This window comes from Stegodyphus dumicola, chromosome 10 (assembly GCF_044657685.1).
Source record: "Stegodyphus dumicola isolate Sdum_Otavi_A_Nest chromosome 10, ASM4465768v1".
Taxonomy (NCBI): Eukaryota; Metazoa; Arthropoda; class Arachnida; order Araneae; family Eresidae; genus Stegodyphus; species Stegodyphus dumicola.
This window is the reverse complement of record NC_140777.1, coordinates 163967388-163989407: the sequence shown is the minus strand read 5'-3', so window position 1 is coordinate 163989407 and position 22020 is coordinate 163967388. Positions and strand designations below refer to the sequence as shown.

General features: G+C 30.3%; 1 protein-coding gene across 2 annotated transcripts in view; it reads right to left on the bottom strand.

Moving 5' to 3' along the window:
- Window positions 1-3537: 3537 nt before the first annotated feature.
- Window positions 3538-22020, bottom strand: part of LOC118185881 (DNA polymerase kappa-like) — an 86705-nt gene continuing 68222 nt past the window's right edge. For both annotated transcript variants that reach the window (XM_085825797.1, XM_085825799.1), the window contains exons 8-10: window positions 19360-19531; window positions 9511-9979; window positions 3538-3741 (exon numbers count right to left, since the gene is read on the bottom strand). In XM_085825797.1, coding sequence (XP_085681923.1) covers window positions 3654-3741; window positions 9511-9979; window positions 19360-19531 — 729 coding nt within the window. In that variant the 3' untranslated portion in view covers window positions 3538-3653. The remainder of the gene's footprint in view (window positions 3742-9510; window positions 9980-19359; window positions 19532-22020) is intronic.

Here is a 22020-nt window from a genome sequence, read left to right as displayed (position 1 = left end):
CCATCCTTAATAACTTCTCACTGGTGGTTTCCAGAAACGACAGGACTGGGACAAGAAGTTACCTCTGTTTTCACTGGCCTATCGCAGTGCTGCCCAGTGTGGCGATGCTACGAATTTTGTACATATATAGATGATTTTAATGTAATTACATGCGAAATTGTTGTGTTTTTCTGTATAATGTAACATGAAAATCTAGACTAACGATGCTATGACGGAAACGTAAAATGCAAGGGAAAGTCTATTTAATATTGAATATATGGCTATCTAGCTAATTTGGCAAGATATCGCCAAGCTGGCAATGATTGACTACTTTTGGGAGAAATTGCCAAACCTGGCGACATTTTGGTCTGATGCCTGCAACTGTATTCGGCACTCATGCCTTCCAGTAATTTCGAGTTGCAGAAAGTTCTAGAAATATCTCGGCAGCCAGGTGAAAACTATATAAGACCGGAGAGAGCATCTGGTCTGAGTTGTTAGTTCAGAGTTCTGAGATATCTCTGGGTTAGCATCACTGTTTAGATGCACTTTGCATTCCGATGTGCTTAACGTTCTTAGTAATTTGAAATGCAAGCACTGATTGTAATCTGTGATATTGTGAAGAGTTATACCACTATTTTTGTGGAAACTTCCAGTTTCTTTTGATAAAATAAATTTTATCAACCTAGCATCAGACCTGTGTGCATTCAATCTATTAAAAACCCGTAGGCACAAAAAAATACATTGAGTTACTAAATACAATTAGATCTTCTTTATACCATGTAAGTTTTACAGTATTATTTAATTTTATATTTAGTCACTGTATTAAGAATTAAAGTAAAAGTGAATTACAAAAAGAAATAAATTCTAATTTTTTATAAATGTAAGCAGACATAAATTTTTGATAATAAGTGATTAGTATGAAAATCTGAAGGAAAATTTGATATGGGCTTCTCTGAAAATGTGTCGAATTAAATAAAGATTTGGACTTCTTTTATTTTTACGAAAAATAATTTACACAGAAAATTTCTGTTTTGGATATTGTAAGAAAACTATATAAAACAGTAATTTAAAAAATTTTAAGTGCTTACAGTTCTTGTTATTATATAATATATAGGTTGATCTGTAATTCATATTACAATATTTAGGAGGTAATAAGTGGAATCACTGCAATACAAAAATCATCTACAGTTTTTTTTTAAATGCAGTTTAATAATAGAGATTTTAAAGCAAAAAAAAAAAAAAAAATCTAAAAGGTTTCAGATTTTAAATTATGTCCAAAGCAGCATTTTTTTAACATTTTGTGTGTTACCTTTATTTATTAAATATGATGTTCTTTGCAATTAAACCATAAAATTCAGTTCAAGAGTAATATTGCAATATAATTTGAAAATAAGCATATCTTTAGAATTTCCGATACACAGTCTTGATGTTTTTTCTGTACAACATTGCCATTGCTCACTTTGAAATCCTTGAGTTTGTTAATCAAAAATTCGTTAAAGTTTTACAAAATATGAAATCGACAATAAAACAAATTCCAAACTTGGGCTTTCAGATGCCCATATTCGCAGGAGGATTACGTTATTCAAAATTGGATGGCTCTAGGTACCATTGTTTTATCACAATGTGAGAAACATACATACATTTATGCAAATTCTTCATTATTTAATTTCTTTAAATATAATACAGGGCGATTATATTTGGTGTCAACAATTTGAAAAGTGAAATAACGTTTGTAGTGAATCAAAGCAAAATGCCAAAACGAAATTAATAGTTCTTCTTGGTAAATTAACCGGCTGGACTAAAAATTTGACATACTTCCTTTTTAATTGGTAGACAGGTAAGTGGCATAAATTAACTGTTTGATGGGCTCTCCTGTATTCATAAAATTTTAAATTGTATTTGAAAAATACACACAATTCGTCAATATTTCTATTAATTTATAAGTAAACTACATTGCAGTAAAATGCAAATTGACTTTAAATTTCTTAGTAGTAATTGCACTGTCTGCTTAACATCTATTAATTAAACATCTTGAAGTAACCTCTTAGAAGTGTTTTAGTGATTTCGATTAGGCGATTTAACACTTTGAAAAAAGAAAAGGTTTATCCTTGGGGGAAATTATTTTGCTCTAAACCTCATGTGAAAGTAATCTAGTGAAATAAATGCATAGCTACATCTTAAATAATTCAGTTTGTATGTTGTGATAAGGGTGATAGCAAGTTCGTTTTCCTACCATTGCTATAATTGACAACTTGTTTCAAATGTATGATTTTATATTTTATTCTACGAATTCCCATGGGTTTAATTCTTAAATTAGTAAGCTAATCATAACTATTTTAAGCTAAATAGACTTAATTTTTTTTTTATCTAAATTAGTTTTAGACTTTATTCTCAAATCCATAGATGGATTTTGATTAAAAATTGGATTGAAATTTTTTAAAATTTATTATTTTTATAATTTTATAAATTTTAATAACTTAATAAGGTGCTAAAAGATTATAATCTTAAATATTCAGATTAAGTTTTTTTTTGGTTGGGTTTTGTGTGTCTGCATGTAAAGTACAATACTCTATATCTCTACATGATGAGAAAACGTTTTGTTAAGTCTGTATCATGTCATAAACCACTTCACTTTTAATATCTCTGTAGCGAAGCAATATTTAAAAAATTGTAAATAGCTTCTTTACTTTACTGAGCTCACCTGTTACCTACTGAATGTTATAACATGCACCCAGTATTCTATAAGTATTTTGACTGTTATTTTAACTGCTGATATACTATTACTGCTTAACACCTTTTGGTAAGTTTTCTTCTAATAAATCCTTTCTTTTTAATTGGAAAATATGAAAAATAAAATTTTAATTTTCAAAACTCAAGTGTTATTTATTAGAAGATCATAACTTTTGCATTTAAAAAATAATATAGATTTAGCCTTTCTGCTGTCAATTTTTGATTAATTCATTTCATCTATTGTAGCAGGGACACTGAAATCCATTGGCTTAAAAATTCTTTTAAAAGATGATAGATGGGAAAGATAGATGACAGACTTCAAAATTTTAGTTTGCTGCTATTAATTGTACTCATATTGTACTGAATGAAAAGTGTAAAATAAAATGTGTGCAACTCCTTATTTAACCAAAAATGTTTGCCAAAGTTATTATTTATCTTGCTTTTACACTCAATATACATTTCACACTTCTCAATTTTTAAATTATTTGGGGAAAATTATATTATTTGCATTATAAGATTTCTGGTCAAATTTTGTAACATATAATTTTGCAAATTCAGAACAATAAATAAATAAAAAATAAAAATAAAAAAAAAATAAAAAAAAAAAAACCTTGCCTGAATTTTGGCTATAAAAAGGGTTTTGTAAATTATGTAATATGAAGCTTCAGCATTGAGATTACTTTCAGGTAAAGTAATATGGTTACCTTAATTATGTGCTGTTTTGATGATGGCATTACACAGTAATTTACTGTACCTTATTTGATAATGTTACGTAAGAATGAAATTTTGTACTCATGCTTCAGATTATGAAAAAGATTTACGTGTAAAAACAATTAATGTAACTTTTTATTATTATGAAAAGGCCACATTTAAATAATACATTCATAAAATCTTTTATTATAAATTGTCTAAATAAAATTGCTATATATTTATATACATACATATTATATTACATTTCGTCGAAAATATTCTTCAATCTTCTTTTCAGTCTTTATCTTTTTCAAGCTCTGCTTTTTGTGTTGTGGTAATTTCCTAAAAATTAAAATGCAGCATTAGAACAAAATTACTTTAAAGTACATATCTAATATTTACAAAAATGTTACATATACCCCTTCTTAACTGCTGTGCCATATTCAATTAAACAAATAAATAATCTCCTCTAATTTAAATAAATTTTAGGGAATTTAAAATATATTATTTTGTGATGATTCTTAACCCGCCGCTGCACGTGTTTAATCTGAGAGACTCGGGCAAATGCAATTTTTATTATTTCAAACAGATGGCAGCATCTGTACTGCTGATATTCAATCTACCTTCCTATCTTTAGTACATCATTTAACATGTGCACTGTCATCAAAGTAGGTTCTCTGAGGGAGTTATTTAATCGTCTTGGGTCTGTGAGACCAAACCGTCCAAATATGCAAGGTTTTTTTTTTTCAAAATCTCATTTTATTTATTTATTTATTTATTTATTTAAATTTTATAATTTAGACATGAAAGTTTAAATCTCAATAATACTGATGATTCGGCTGCAGCATTATCTTTGTTTGAGGAGTTTGTTTGGATACCAAGATATGACATTTTCATATATCCCAAAGCTGAGTAAAACATTGATCCTTTTGTCATCCATGCATTATGATGACAAACTGACAAAAGTATGGATAACAAGAAGAAACCTGAAATCATAACTTTTTGTAATGAAACAAAAGGTGGTGTTGACTGTTTCGATGAGAGAATGACATTTTATATTGTTGCTCGAAACACGAAATATTTGTCAATGGTTATTTTTTGTGCTCTACTAAATGTAGCAATTTATAATTCATATTTAATTTTCAAATCAAATGCACCTGATAAGGCTGAAGATAAAAACAGAAGAATACTTTTAAAAAACTCATGTTCGATTTAACAGCCGACCATATAAAAGAAAGAGCAATGACAAAAAACATTCATATTGCTGCACAAGAATTGTCAGGAATATTTGTACAACTGAAACATCAAAATAAAACAGGAAAAGGGGCCGATGTACCTACTGTAAGGATAGAAAAACTCAATACATGTGTGAGCAATGCAAAAAGTACCTTTGTTTAGAGCACACTGTGTTTTTTTTTAATGAATGTAAAAATGAAATATGAATCATTGATTGATTTGAGTCAGCTATTCATTAACAATAGAAAATACCTTTATTAAATGCTTACTTTATTTTAACTATTTTGTTTTGTGTTAAAGTTTACTATAATATCTAAAAAAAATACCTTTGTTGTAAAAATTTATTTTGTGATCTACAGTCAAAAGTCGTTAATTCGGACACCCATAATCCGGAATGATCTATAATCCGGATCTCAAAGCTAAAAACTTTCTGTGCATGCGCCGTGTTGACACATGTGCATAGGCGTTTACGCGTGTGCATAAGACCTTTTACGTCTGCGCATATGCATGTGCGCAAGTGCAGAATACGTTTTCGCGTGCGCGTTTTATGTATAACGGACGGAATAAGCTAAAATTATCTAATTATCTATTTCCGTTAATGTTGATGATTGTGTTGTTCCTTAATTTTCGAATTGGATCCGGCTTATTATTTTTTGCAGACTGTAAGAGCAATACTATAAAAGTAAACTTGAACTTTTGATTATATCAAATAGAATTTTCGATGCTGGAGCTTCCAAACGATCTACAAAACGAATATATGTTTCGATGTCCATCAAACAAAAAGTGGAATTGCTGCAAAAAATGGATAAAGACATGAAGAAGGTGACAGAGAGGTTAGTGAAAACGAAAAAATTTCGATTGACAAGTTAGTCGGTATTCTCGGCACAGTAATTACAATACTTGAACAGCGGAACTTTGTAACTGAACAAGAAATTATGTCTTTTTATATAATTAAAGAGAAAGTATTATCACATAAAATAAAGCAACTTAAACAACTTACATTGAAAGAAATATTTAATAAAGTAAACAAATAAATATTAAGCTTTTTTTTTGTAAATTTTGATACCCTTTAGATCATCATTGTTCTTTATTTCATAAATTACGTTTTCATATTTTTAATTTTAGAATTTCTGCATGCCATCTTACGAGATTTAAACTGATGATCTATAATCCGGAAAAATCAATAATCCGGAATCGCAGAAGTCCCGACGAGTCCGGATTAACGACTTTTGACTGTATTTTAGGATTTTAGTGTCGTAAATATGTTAAACTAAAAGAAGATAAAGTTGTTGTAATTTAAAAATTATGCAAGTACGATATATCTGATGTAAAGTATAATAGGTTTCACAAACCCAACTCGTGCATTTGTGCCATTTTTTTCCATCCATGCACTCACGGGTTAATATAAATGCAAAAATACTTTCCTTTGTATTTTTCATGTTAAGATCATTCATTTCTTTTATCAAAGACATCATCACAGTACATGTGATGCATACAACACATGTCTAAAAATTAAAAATGGTTGGATGTTTCCTATAGCTCAGAATGATATAAACTGCAGTTCAGAAGAATTAGACATATCATAAACTAAATGCATTTTTATATAAAGCAATTATATTGGAAAGTAAAAAAAGAAAAAAACAAACAAAAAAAAAAAAAAAAAAAAAAAAAAAAGGATTCTTAAGAACTGCATCTATTGCTTTTAAATGATTTGCTAATTAATTACAGGCAGATTAAATATGAAAGAAAAATATCTGATGTTTTTCCAAATGGTAACAGACTCGAAAAGTGAAACAACACAAAATCGTGTTTCAAGACAAATAGCTTTTTGGGCTAATAATTTATTATTTGAAATTATTACATCTGTAATTAATTCTAAACAATTAAGATTTAAAATTTCAGTTATCTAACAGGAACATTGAAACTGTACAGGTTCGCTTTACATGCTGCTTTAAACTATTAAAAATTTTAATAAATTGAAAATTAATTCAGTTTCTAAATTATGCTACTACACTCTTTTGAAAAAAAGAAAAAAAAAAAAATTGAAACACCAAGGACTTTGTGATCGTGACGAAATTTGGTGTGCAAAAACATCTTGATCGAACATGCAAATGAACAGGTATAGTGATCACAGCATGCATTTCTAGTGCGCAATTTGCCAAGTATAAAACCAGTAACAGAGGCGGAAAATTTATCTGTTTGTTGTTGCTGCCATTCTAATTCCATAACGAAGCAACTAAAGATGCCATTATGATGATATCGAAGACCTCACAGACAACTAAACAACTTCGAACATGGTCGGTGATCATACCTGAGCATTAGGCCACCACCTGCAGCACACAGACATTGCTGTGCAAAGATGTTGGCAACAATGGTTGCTATAAGGAAATTGCCGACGAAATGAAGGAAGGCCAAGCAGCACAAATGCAAGGCAAGATAGGATGATTGTTCGCCTGGCCCGAATGTTCCAACAGTATCATTGTCAACTATTCAATGCACTACAGCCATGTCTATACCTCCCGTGGTACCATCCACCATCTCATGGTGCTTGTCTAAGGCGGGGTTACGCTCACAGATGTTTGCCTTTGACCCTACAACATCGGCAGAGTTGCCTGGAGTGGTGTCGCAGAAGATCATCATGGCTGCGATAGGCTTTCATATTTATAATTTTATAATTTCTGCATGCCATCTTACCAGATTTAAACTGATGATCTATAATCCGGAATTGCCGAAATCCCGACAAGTCCGGATTAACGACTTTTGACTGTATATACCCTGTACTATATAGAATGTTAATTTACATATAATCTAAAAGACCAAAATTCTATATTCAGAAATGAGTACTATTTTACATGATTTACAGTAATAATTTGAAATGATTATAAATTGTAAATTAAATGATGATATGCAATTTTTGTTCAAATTTATTTTTTTAACTCTATATAAGCATTGCTATCAAGATTAAAACTATCAATAATTTCATTCAATCAATTTATATACAGGGTGTCCCAGGATTATCGGGACAATCTTTAAGGGAAGGTAGCAGACATCACAAGGATTTAGATTTGCATAGCTACCCATGGCTGGAAATGTCTTCGTTTGGCATTAGATGGCATTACTGACAAGAGCATAGGAGGGGAGTTGTTCACAAGAGTGTTAGACGAAATGGATCTGCATTGCTGCATCACAGTTTGCATGAATATGGATCATTACGAGGTAATAGGCATAGTGAGGGTAGGCCATGAATTACGAACTCCCAGAATGGAACAAAATTTGTTGGATACCATTCAAAGGGATCTGAGTATTAGCGTACGAGGTGTTGCTACTGCCGTTGGAGGATCTGAGAATAGTGTTCATTGCGTATTGCAGCATGAAGGCTTACACCCATATCATCTTCAAAGAGTACCGTCGCTGCTGCCCACAGATCATTATGAACACGTGTGTTTTGCACAGTGGTATCTCGATCACTGTCGCCAAGAAGAGCATTTCCAATCCTACCTTTTATTTACAGATGAGGCAAACTTCATGCAAAATGGTGTGTTCAACTACCACAATGTGCAATATGGGCTGGCAAGAATCCCTATCACATGAGACTTCATGCTGCCCAACATCACTTTTCAGTACATGTTTGAGCTGATGTGGTCTACGACCTCTTAGTTGGGCCTTACTTGTTGCCAGCACCTCTAACATCTGTGTATTATCTCATCTTTTTGCAAGAGGTGCTACCAAGCCTTACCTGACCTTGTGCCACAACATAGCAGATGCCATATGAGGTTTCAGCATGATGGAGCACATCTGCTCATGAGAGCAGATGTGTTCATGAACATTTGAATTAGGTGTTTAGTCACCAATGGATTGGGCATTGTGGACCATGCCCTGGCCACCACACTCTTCTGATTTAAGCAGCATGGATTTCTTTCTATGGGGTGCACTGAAAAATGCTATGTACTCAACACCTATGGATTTCAAAATGAATCTGGTTGCCGGAATGGTCTTTGTTGCTATCCAACAAAATCCAGGTGTAGCAAGTCCACCAATCCATGGTCTCGTGTAAAGCATGTATTGCTAGCATTGGTGGAAATTTTGAACATCTTTTGTGACATTTTCACATATCATCTACTATAGCACATGTAATAATCTTTGACCAATAAATATTTCAGATGATCTCAGTCTTGTGTCGCTTTGTTTCTTGTACCTGTCATGCTACTTTCCGACCCATCACATTTCCGACCATGGGTTGCTATGCAAATTTAAATCCTTGTGATGTCCCTCTACCTTCCCCTGAAATTGGTCCTAATAATTCTGGGACATCCTGTATAACTATCCATACATATAAAAATTCATATTATAATCAACTTCTTGCAGTTTTGTGTGAAATTTGAAATTAAAACATAGTAAAAATTATCATTTGCCCCACTAAATTTTAGTTTTATAACAGCTTGACAGTCAGCTGTATTATTAAAATTTACATACCATAGTGAATTTACACTTTTATAAACAAATCAAGAAGACATGATGATTTAAATCAACAAATTTTAGCAAAAATTATACTTTTTCAAGTTAGATGAACTAACATTGGTAATTATTATAAAACCATTATTTGTAATGTTTATTACTTCTTTATCAATAACTTTGAGGAAGATGATGTCAGATGAGTTCATTTAGATATATTTTTGTTTAACTGATTATGGCTAAGGATTATGCAAGGAATATCTGACTTCAAGGACAATATTTCAGGGCATATATTTTGTCTCTCTTCGTTAAAAAGGAAATAATATCTTTATTCTAAGAAACATTTTAAAATCTAGACCTTCATTTTTATAGCTTAATATATAGCTTAATAGTTTAAAAACTAGGTAAACTTTAATTATATACCTTTTTGAACTCCCCAAAGAATCCTCAGCAAGTATTTCTTTAATAGCCACTTTATTCAAACAATTGTCAATATGAGCATTCAGTTCAATAAGGTTGTTGAAATTTTGATTTAATCTACAAACAGGACAAGAATAAGACATCACAGGACTAGAGATTTCTACACCATTGTTGAAACTTGGTGATGAGAGAGAATTTTCAGACACATCACAGCAGTTCAGTGATTTATTATTCCAATGTTCTCTTGGAATATTTTCTAGGATGCTTGATGCACTTTTACAAACATCAACATGATCAATTTTACAGTCAGTGTAAGAATCAGGACAGGTAAAGTTTGTTAAAAGGCTTTTGACTGGACTAGTTTTTTTATCTATATTCAATGATTTTGATTGAATAAAATCCTTTAGCTTAACAAGTTGTTTTTCGCTCTGAGGAACAGAGTCTTCATACACCAAATTTGCCATCCTTACACCTAATACATGAAATAAATAACATTTATGTTAAAACAAAACATAAAAACATAAAAATATTACACAATAAATGTTAAAGTTATAAATAATCTATGAATAGTATTCTACATACATTTAAGAAAAAAAAAAAAAAAAAAAAAAGAAAGAAAATACGAAAAAAACTGTCATCATTCTGATCATAATAATTCTTAAAATTAAAATTCGTTTTATTTTTTTAATGCACTGCATGTGAAATGCTAACCTTTAGGATGAAATAATAAACTGAGCTACATCTAACAAATTCTATTTTACACATAGATAATTTTTGTGATGTTCCACCTGCGTTTTCCCACTTCAGGTTTTCTGGAGTGGTTACAAAAATCATGCCACTTCAGGTTTTTTTTTATTTCCTTGCGCAAACGTTCATGATGAAAACATCAAAAATTGGGCCACATTTCTTTCACATGATGGAAGCTATATTTTCTTTAAAAAATTTATTACCACCTCCCCCCTAAAAATCAAAGCTTATAATTGAAAATTTTATTGAGTATATATTAGACTGATTTCACAGATTCCATATTAAATTAGTTCTGCTAATTGGCTGTCAGATGTTTATTACAGAGAAAGCCCTTTAACTATTTGCTTTAGAAGAAGAAATTGAAAGGTGCAAGTCATATATTTTAAATAATTCCAAGGGAAAAATATAAAAATGAAACAAGGAAGGTTTATGAAGATATGCAGAGAGTATTAATTTCAGCTGGAAAAGAAGACATAGCTTTTACTTGAGGAACATAGAGCAACTGTTCAGAAATCGCCATAAAAAATCTTTCTTTAATATATGGCTCAATATTCTCCTTGACGATTAAATTCCTGTTTTTGAAAAATTAGTTACTAAAATAATGAATCCATTTTATTATCTGAGGAATATTTTTTTAATTATATTTATTGCTAGCCCATTCTTCAGATGTTCTGAATTTTCATTTAATATATAGCATTTTCAAAATATTTTAATATGATTTTTTTTTAGAAATTAATGTTAATATATTTTGAAGAGCTAAATATGCTTCAAGATAACAACACTGAGCTGTAATTACATGATTTCTTTCTTTCTTCTCTGCGTGTGTTTACAATATTAGTTGTCACCATTTTATGATATCAATGAAGTACCTAAAACTATCCATTGTTGTTATCATTTGACTCATATCTCACAATTACATGCCCTCCCGACTTAATGTTGATCACACATGGGAAAGCAAATGGGAACTGTTTTTACCTGTTTCACTGAAAGACTCTGAAATAAGACAAATTTTTTTAAAAAATCTCATCTGGAAAAACTAGAAATAAGACATAACTAACGATTTTATTTATTGAATAATATCTGTTTCCCTTAATTTTTCAATTGCCAACAGCCCACCAATATAAATCAATAAATAAAAAAGGGGGCAAAAACCTCCCCCACAATGGATCAGTTAAAGGCTAAAATTATTGGATCTCAAATTCAGAAGATTTAATCGCAAAGGTGACTGTTTATAATGAATTGATAATGGGTATAACAGAGATGAGTTAAAAATCTAATAAACTAATAATTTCAGTTCAGTGAAGGAAATTAATAAATCATTTTATAATATTATGCATTTACAACTGAATTAAAATCTCTCAAAAACAAATTTTGAAATTAATTGATCATTTGGTAATACTACAGATCTTAAAATTAATTAATATCTCAAAATAAGCAAAGAACTACAACAATTTTAGTTAAATCTAAATGAAATATATCCACTGTGTTTTTATAATTATAACAGAAAGCTACAATGAAGAAGTCCTTTCCAAAGAAAAATACTATTTTCTTGTTTTGAAAAGCTATTTTTTTGGGGGGGGGGAAACAACTGTAAAATTTTAACTATGGGAATACAACATCTAAACATATTTTTTAACTAATCCACATAATTAAAATTTTTTTTTCAGAATTGATCTAAAGAATTCTTTTCATTTTCATTCACACACTGAATACTTAAAATAAGTAAAAATAACAGTCTCTACAAAAATAAAAAATTATATCATTGCTTCTAACAAAATAATGATCAGTCCATAAGATCCTGATATGTTAAGGTTAGGTTAGATTAGTTTATTAGGCAAAGCAACTCAAGAGCTATCTGCCTAGGGAGAGCAATGCTTTCATGGAGGAATTTTAAGGGAACTGTCATATTCACATTACACATGGAGAAAACCATGAAAACCAACAACAGAGCTAGCCCGTTCACCAGGTTTAACTATCAATGTTCAGCGACTTTATCAATTGGCCGTTGGTGGGAAATATTTTACAGGAAAAGACTGAAAATATATAAACAGCAGAAACACAACATTTAGAAAGCCTGCTAAGGTAATTTAAAAATTTCTTTATTGTTGGACTTTTCCCCCCATTTGCACCTATCATTTGGCAACCCTTTGATTGAAGTACAGTTGTGTAACATTGTTTGAACAAGGAGTTTCCTGACATAAACATCTGGCAAGAAGGCCCATTTTCTATTCTCTATTATTTGGATAAAAGGAATGGGCAAGATGGCTCATTCTTATTTTCCCAATAATAGACAGCTCGATTTTTCCTTGTGGGGAATATCTCAAAAACAAAGTGTATGCATTGCAAGTGAAAAAGACTGGAGGGATCAAAACATGAATAAACCAGGCACCTGGAATTATTTAACGAGTTTTTGCACATGCTTGGACTGAAGTTAAATATCCGTTACACCCAGCTTTAAGCAACAAAAGCTCATAGATACTGTAACATGACACAATTTAAAAGGGAAAAAATCTTAATTACAATAGAATCTTATTTATCCGAATTTTAAAAATCTAGCTTTATGAAGCCAACTGGTCAGAATTTTTTTTTAATAAAATGACAATGAATATATAAACAGGGTTCGAACACATTTCTGCACACGGAAATTAAGTACTTTTAAGGATCATTAATGAAAAAAATTAAGGACCTATGAGCAAATGGGAACTGAATAAATTCAATTGAAGATATTATCTATGCCTGAATTTCACTTTTATAATAGCATCCTAAAAATAAAATAGATCCCTAAGTAGTACGCATTATTACTAAACATGAATTAATTAACATAATTGTTAATAAGTTTGAGAATAAAATAAACTATGCAAATTTATCAAGTAGCATTAAATATTTTACATTTATGATAGTTGGTCATATTTGAACGTTTATATCGATTTACTTCTCTTTTAAGCATCTTTTCTAACAATTACAGATTTGTCTCAATATGCAAACCAATGCTCTCACTAGTTTCTGCGTGCTTCATCTCTTAACTTATCAATCTCTCCATAATGTACCTATGAGGGTTTAATTGATCTGGTAAAAGTTAAATAGTCCCAAACCCCCAACAGACGTGAAGCATATTATCACTATGTCTGAAATTAACTACAATATTAGACAAAGGTTTAAATGAGCCTCTTATTTAAAATCCATTAAACATAAAGGCATGTTCTGATGCTAACAAAATCAATTACAGCTCACGGTGACGTAATTAAACAAGAACAATCAAAGTCAAACTAATAATGTGAACTAGTGGTCAAAGATTATACAATTTAATTGTAATTTAATCTGGCTCAATAACTCTATCATATGAGGAAATAGAAATGGGAAATTACAGTGAAGGTTGAAATCAAACAATTGGGTAATTTACATAATAATAACTGCACATATCTTTGAAGAATAATTTCCTTTATGTACTCAGTTTCTTTCTTCAACACGTTTCCTTTTCATTTTATAATTTTTGGATTTAATTAAGGATTTCCGTTATTCTAAAAAACACTAAATATAATGTACAGAAAAAGCAGCTAATTTTATTTCTTTAGTAATATGAACATTCAGAAGCAAAATATATATAGTAAAGGATGGTTAGAGAGCTGATGTGGCAGAATTTCTAGAATTTAGTAACGCACCGAACAACAAAATCTAGAAATGGCAAAACTTTTAGAATTTAAAGCAAGCATTGGAAGCAGAATTTAGAAAGGCAGTAGGCAGCAGAATTTAGGATCCACAGAGATTGCATCAGGTGGGAAAATGCCTATTGCCAGCTATGTGTATGATGCATTAAGAAATATTAGATGAATCTTTTAAACTGTAAGTTTTCAATTTCTTTATTAATAAAAAAATCCCTTTCTATAATGCCTGCCCATGTGATAAGATCAGAAGCATTTTTGATATTTTCCATGTTTCTGTCTAATGAAAAGTAGAGAAAATAAAGAGAAGATAAACATGTTAAGATTCTAGTATCAGAAGTAATACATTCAAATATTATGTTTTCATTGTTCTTCCAGATTTTCTCCCAAAATTAAGAAATTCATTGCAAACTTTCTGTAAAATACATTGTTCTTCCAGATGTTCTCCCAAAATTAAGAAATTCATTGCAAACTTTCTGTAAAATACATCCACTACGTGTTGATACCATGGAGAAAATTTTCATTTTGTCACATATTTCTCGAATCTTCTAGAATCTAGGTCTATAAATCTTGCCTTCAAATCATTCTAAACTTTCCAAGCTGCAATGTCTAAAATCCTAAAGAAAAATTATCCCTACCATTTCTGTAACAGAAAAAAAGCCAGAAATATTTTGGAAAAAAGTAGGAGGGAAAAAGTATAAAATTAATTTTATAGAGAAAACTGATGCACATTCTGAGAATTTTGAATATTCTGAGACAATTACATGGGAAAAACTTTTACAATGAAAAAATTAAAAACAAGACATTTTTAATTAATTACACAGCTAATTTTGCTTTTGCTAAGAGCTGTTTCACAAATTGTGCTTTATAGCATTATACCTTGTTTATTTTTCAGATTTAAAATATTGTATAAGTTGCCAAAATGAAACTTTATAATATGACAGCGAAAAATAAAAATGTTTTATTTTAATGTTATTTTTTAAATATAATTTCAATATACTACCATTATTTTAATAAAATTTATCAATGTTACGATGTTTTAAAAAAAATCATTGAAAAATTCTCAGATTTTGGAATTAAAAAGTTTCTATAGAAACTAATCTTAAAATCGCCAAAATGTTGAAAAGTCGCGAAATTTAGAACCATTTATTAAAAGAATTCACATCCCCAAAAGCAAAAAGTTGTTTAAGAGCTCTTTACTGGAAAAAATGAATTTCGAAATGCTTATGTTTCACTTCTTGCTTAGAAACTCGAGTATCCCATCATTTATATTAGAAATAGAAACAAATTACAACTCATGAACCTATTCAAAAGATTACCATATATATGGCAGTGAATCGCCAAAAATATTCTTCAAAATGCTAATTCACACTCAAAATGACAGTCATAAAAACAGACAGAAATTTTAGATGATTAAAATTAAGGACCTTCTGTTGATTTTGATCAAAATTAAGGACTTTTAAAGACCAAAAATTGATTCCAAAAAATCTAAGGACTCTTAAGGACCGTACGAACCCTGATATATATTGCATCATAATTATTCTTGATGTAGGGATACCTTTATAAACCATTGTTACATCTGACGCATGTGTGCAAGTTTTATAACATGTTTGAAATCTCACTTTTAAAATTTAATATTCCTCAAACAAGGTTTATTTCAATAATATTCAATTGGATTTTCTACAGTATTAATCTAACCATAATCTACTTTTTCAGTAGATTATGGTTAATTAACTTATAAATTTCTCTTTTTCTCCCTGGATAAAATTATGAGACTTTCTTTCCAATAAATTTTCTTTTTTGTTTTCTTTAGATTCCCAATTATTTGCAAAAGACATGCATAAATAATAATGCAAAGGAAAAAACTAAAATTCGTAGTTGCTTTCTCTATCTGAAATCTAAAAATTGTAGGCACCTGCAAGAAACTTCTTTTGGTTGCACTTTGTAATTCAAGCATACTGACAGCTATATACTTAATTTTCAAGCTGATATTTTACTCAAATAGCTCTAATATGTTGATTTAATCATTAAATAGCACATTTAAAGTAAAAAGAAAAAAATTATAGTTAAATTATAATTAATAGTTAAATTATTAATTAAAAATTAATGCTTAAATTAAACTATTTACAAACAACTGCTCTATCCATATTTGTTTCATACTGTTTGTCAATAGTCTTTCAATTGTGTTTTCAAGTTCGTAAAACTGTTGGTAGCTTTTTTAATCTCCATCTTTCAATTCAAGAAGTTGTCTTAGAGCTTGTAGCGATTTCCTTGATTCAGCAGACTGGCAAGTAGTCACTTTCTCCAGCATCCTTTTCACTATCAGTTTCAGTAACTCTTTTTAACATTTTTTGTAATATCATAGTCAGTGTTTTCACATGCTGTCTAAATATTAACATTAATTGAAATGTACTCTCTAAAAACAAATCTTTGTAACTTCGCTCACTGATGTTTGAAATATTAGAAATATTTTAGAATTTCTTTGTGGCTTCTTCTAAATAAATACCATATTTTTAAGGTGATTTCTAACTGTGTTTTGGGAGTTTGCTTACCATGTGTTGACTATAATATGCATAGCCTCTACCAAAGATATTGATTTACTTATCTCTTTCAACGTACTTGCATTTGCATAAGATTCATTTTCACTCATCGTTTTTTTAACTACACTGTTTCTGTAATTGCATTTGAAATACCTTAGTCTAATGGCTGAATGATAGATGTCATATCTGCAGGAAGAAACACTAATTTCATATTTTTCAGAACAATATCAGAGAGGTGTGCAGCACAGTTATCTAACAGTAAAGCTATTTTTTTCCATTTTTCAGCTTTCTGTTCCAATTCAAAAAGATATTAGAAAAAAATTCTGCATGCCATCGATGAGTGCTTGTTACTATGGCAGGTTAAAAGTAAATTCTTGACTTCTTTTAAACATCGGGGTTTTCTATTCTTTCCAGTAACACTTTTATCTTTTTAATTGTTGCATCCATAGAGCACATTAATAACACAACCCGTTCTTTTAATTTCTTAAAATCAGCTGCTGTTTCTCATTTAAACATTAACATGCACTCCAGTAATGCTCTGTAAAACAAACCAGTTTCATTTGTGTTATAAATTTCATGTGGCTTTTAATCTTTTAGAAGACCAGGTAAAATATCTTTTACCCATTTTTCAGCTGAATAATAATCTGCTCTTTGCTTCTCACCATGAAGTTTCCAATACATAATGTTATTTCTTGCTTTCTATTGTGAGCCATCCATCACTTGGAACAAAAATTTCTCATAGTATTTTAGTGAATTTTACAGCTTTTATGATCAGAAGAGCTCCAGAAATTAGAACATTTTTTAGTGTCATAGCTTGAAACCATCCTAGAAGAGTTTAAATGTTTCTGAATTTTCTATCCTTTTGTGTTTCTTACAGACATCTGCATTCTTTTACTAGTTCTTTATCAATTTTACCTCTTTGTTTAAGAAAACTGCACAGTGCTGTTTGGGAAATCTCCATTTAAAAAAATGCTTCTCTTTGGCTGCATTTGCCAAACATATCATAATCAATCAGCAAATTTATCCTTTTCTTTTATACATTTTCTCTTTGGCTGCATTTGCCAAACGTACCATAATCCTTCAGCAAATTTATCCCTTTCTTTTATGCTCAAATAATTTCATTTAGGCGTTTCCATATGTTACAAATCATGCATACAGCAAATGAAAAAATTTCTTCCAGTGATTTATTAAAATCCAAAATTCCTGTTTCTTGCCAGCAGGAAGATAGTACCTTTATCTGTCAAGTCAAACAAGTGACTTCATGGTTATTATAGGTGTAATCAATGCTTTCTTTTCTTTTTTCTTCAGCCTACAGTGATCACTCTCTTTTTTCCAATCAAAGACTGATAATGTAAGATAATGCAAGGAAATGTTTCATGATGTTTTCTAAGAACACACTGAAAACTTAATGTGTGCATGCACATCCATCCCCATCACTGGTGTTTGAGAAAGAGAACCAGTGTTCACTTAAGCAGCGCCTATTTTTTAATACAGTACAAAGTCCATAATCCAGACTTGTTGGGACTTTGGGGATTCTGGATTAGGGGTTTTTCCGGATCATAGATCATCAATTTAAATCTGTAAGATGGCATGTAGAAATTATACAATTAAAAATATCAAACCGTAATTTATGAAATAAAGAGCAATTATGATCTAAAGGGTATCAAAATTTACCAAAAAAAGCTTAATATTTATTTGTTTACTTTATTAAACATTTCTTCCAATGTAAGTTGTTTAAGTTGCTTCATTTTATGTGATAATACTTTCTCTTTAATTCTATAGACAGACATAATTTCTTGTTCAGTTACAAAGTTCCACTGTTCAAGTCCTGTAATTACTGTGTCGAGAATACCGACTAACTTGTCAATCGAAATTTTTTCGTTTTCAATCACCTCTCTGTCATTTTCTATTGGAAGCGCGCATGGTTAAACGCTTCACGCGCATGCATAGCGGACACACGCATTAAACGCGCATGCGTAAGTTTGTGGCTTTGAGGTCCGGATTACAGATCATTCCGGATAATGGATGTCTAGATTACGGACTTTGTACTGTACTGGGAAACACTCATTCATTTATAATTAAAGAAATTGTTTTCAATGTCTCTAGAGGACTAGTTTTGTTAATCATAACAGAAAGGTATTCTATTGTTGTCAGCTCTAGTCCAGAAAAAGAGATAGGGTCTTGATTCTAAATAAACTGGCCAAAATTTCTGCTAAACCCATTTTATTGAAGAGAAAGAAAAATGAATGGACTACAAACAGCCTATTCTAGATCTGGATAATCAGACTTTTGCCAGTTTGAGTTTTATAATTGGCAGCTTTTCTACTAATTAGTATATATTCGTTTTGGTCCCCAGAAATTTGAACACAATAAGCAGATGAGTTTATTAACCAGCCAGTTTAATAAGTGGCAGGCACTGTAGTTGCATAAAATATTAAATATTGCATGAGGCTAATATTTCAAAACTAGCATTCTCAAATATAAGGAATATTTTTTTTGTGTGCAGATTTTAAACAATATCTTTGATGGATAGGGTACCCTGAGTAGCTAAATTTGTAAAATATGTGAAGAAAAGAAAAAAATAGTAGTTATAAAAAATTATATTAAAAGTTTGATTATTTCTTGCCTTTGTGAAGCAACCACATATCTAAAATGCAGAATTAGTTTAATAAAGTACTTGATGTTGCACAAGGCAAATATTTCATAGACAGCAGTCTGAAACATATGGAATAGCACTTTCTTATATATATATTTAAGCAATATTTTCAATAAGCAGCTGAATGAGTCTGAGCAGCTAAATTTCTAAAACATATGATAAATTGATTTTAAAGAAAAGTTATAAAAGATGATGTTAAAATTTGATTATATGCAATATTGTAATTAGATATACAAAAAGTTATACAAACCCATTAGTCTAAGCTTTAAAAGTCTGGGGGCAACAGCTGTTATCTCTGCATCAATTAACTTCTTTGCAGCTTTGTACACAATCTCAGCATCAGATGTATAGTGAGACAGAGAATGATTCCTGGTATGTGTTTGAAAATCTGCAGTTTTGAATTTTAGAATAACAACTTTACCCTATTAAAAATTGCATTCACTTGTAATTATTACACAAACAATATTGCAATGAATTAAATATTAGTGGTTAATTGTTTGCAAGAATAATAAGACACTAAATGTGAAAACTGAACAATTTTCCCTCTAGTGTACTTTTATTTTTGAATAACTAGCATTACAAAACCCCAGAAGAATTTTTTATTATGCATAAATTCAAAGAAATTTTCCACGATTCCAATCATTTTCCATACTTACAAAATAACATCTCATATATAATTTTGCATTATGCACATTCCACATCTAACTCATTTAAAGGAGATTACCTTAAGCTTCAAAGAAAACTGAATGAATCAAAACTTATGTATGTTAATTAAAGAATAACACAAGGCAAATATAAGCACTAGCAGATTAAAAAACAAAGAACAATAACCATCTTATTTTGGCATTAACACTTAGCCAATTATTTTGAGTCTTGATTGCAAATATATATGCATGCATCTTCTTGGCATATTATTTATAACAATATTTCTTGAAAACCTCTGTTTCTTTATCCCACTTTAGAGATGCATAAGGAAACAAAATACATCTTGATAAGAGAGATAATATTTTTCTCTATGAAATATTTGATTAATAAAAGTTTAACTTAGGGGATTTGATAAAGAAGTTCTTCAGAGAGCTAAGTACATAGATGATGATAATATTTTATGTTAAATTTGATTCATTCATTAAATTAAAAACAGAATTTAACTGACAGCATGACAGCCTTTATTCAGCCATGAGATTGTTTTGCTTTCTTACTTTCTTTGATGATCTAAATACCATGTTATGAATGTTAATAATATTAACCATCTTAAAACAGACACTAAAATAAGTAATTATACAACTTAAGTTATTAAATGCTCTTTAAATACCAGTCTTCATGAGCAAATTCAAAGAAGCTATATCACTCAGAAAGTTAAAAATAGTTTGATTTTTTTTTTCTTTTAAATTTTCATTTTATGATTAAGTATTGCTAACAATGAAGTAATGCTCATTATGAATGGAGGATTTTGTATTCTTTAGATCTTTGGCATAATTTAGGATATTCTTCATTTAATGGTAAATTTAAAGAATTTATAGGATAATTTATTAAAGTCTACTGCACCTTTGCTTTGCAATCACATACATTTTATGAGAGAAAGAATGTATTCTTACTGGACACTCTAGGTGAGATTAGGAATAAAATTATCTTGTTTCACCTTGTTTGATCAATACATATTAAGTTATACTGGCAGACTGCAGATAGCCTAAGATTTCATACCTGAAACCAGGTCTTTAAGGCCAACAAAATAATTTTGATAGAAGACAAAAAATGACAAAATGGTTAAACCTCTGTAAAACATACACAGTTTTATAACTCAGTAAAAAAAAGAATTGAATAACTATTTAATTATTATAATAAAGGAAAAGTGTTTTTCTTGCCATGAAATGAAAATTTTTTATACACATTGTCAGTAATAATACAGTCAAAAGTCGTTAATCCGGAATGATCTATAATCCAGACCTCAAAGCTACAAACTTTCTGTGCATGCATCAACGCATAATGCATTTACGCATGCACATGCGTATAATACATTTACGCATGCACGTTTAATGTATAACGGATGGTATAAACTAAGCTAAAATTATCTTAGTATCTATTTCAGTTAATGTTACAGATTGCGTCGTTCCTTAATCTTCGAATTGAATCCGGCTTATTATTTTTTGCAGACTGTTAGAGCAATTTTATAAAAGTAAGCTTGAATTTTCGATTATGTCAAATAGAATTTCCAATTCTAGAGCTGCCAAAGGATCTATCTACAAAGTGAAAGCATGTTTCGATGTCCATCAAACAAAAAGTGGAATGCAAAAAATGGATAAAGGCGTATCCTTCGTTTTTCTAACCATTCCGAAATCAGTTTATCAATTTCTGCCGGGGGAGGGGCATCGCTGCGCGCAATGAACTGGAAGTTGATCTGTCAGCACTATCCTTATCTTCAGGGCAGATGTTTTTATTTTATTCGGCTTATAATTCCTTACTAAATGTAGTACAGTCAAAAGTCGTTAATTCGGACACCCATAATCCGGACCTCAAAGCTAAAAACTTTCTGCGCATGCGCCGCGTTGGCACATGTGCACAGGCGTTTTACGTGTACGCGTAAGACATTGACTACTGCGCATATGCATGTGCACACGTGCAGAATACGTTTTCGCCTGCGCGTTTAATGTATAACGGACAGTGTAAGCTAAAATTATCTAATTATCTATTTCAGTTAATGTTAATGATTGCGTTGTTCCTTAATCTTCGAATTGGATCCCGCTTATTATTTTTTGCAGACTGTAAGAGCAATTTTATAAAAGTAAACTTGAACTTTCGATTATGTCAAATAGAATTTCCGATGCTGGAACTTCCAAAGGATCTACAAAACGAAAGTTTGTTTCGATGTCCAACAAACAAAAAGTGGAATTACTGCAAAAAATGGATAAAGACA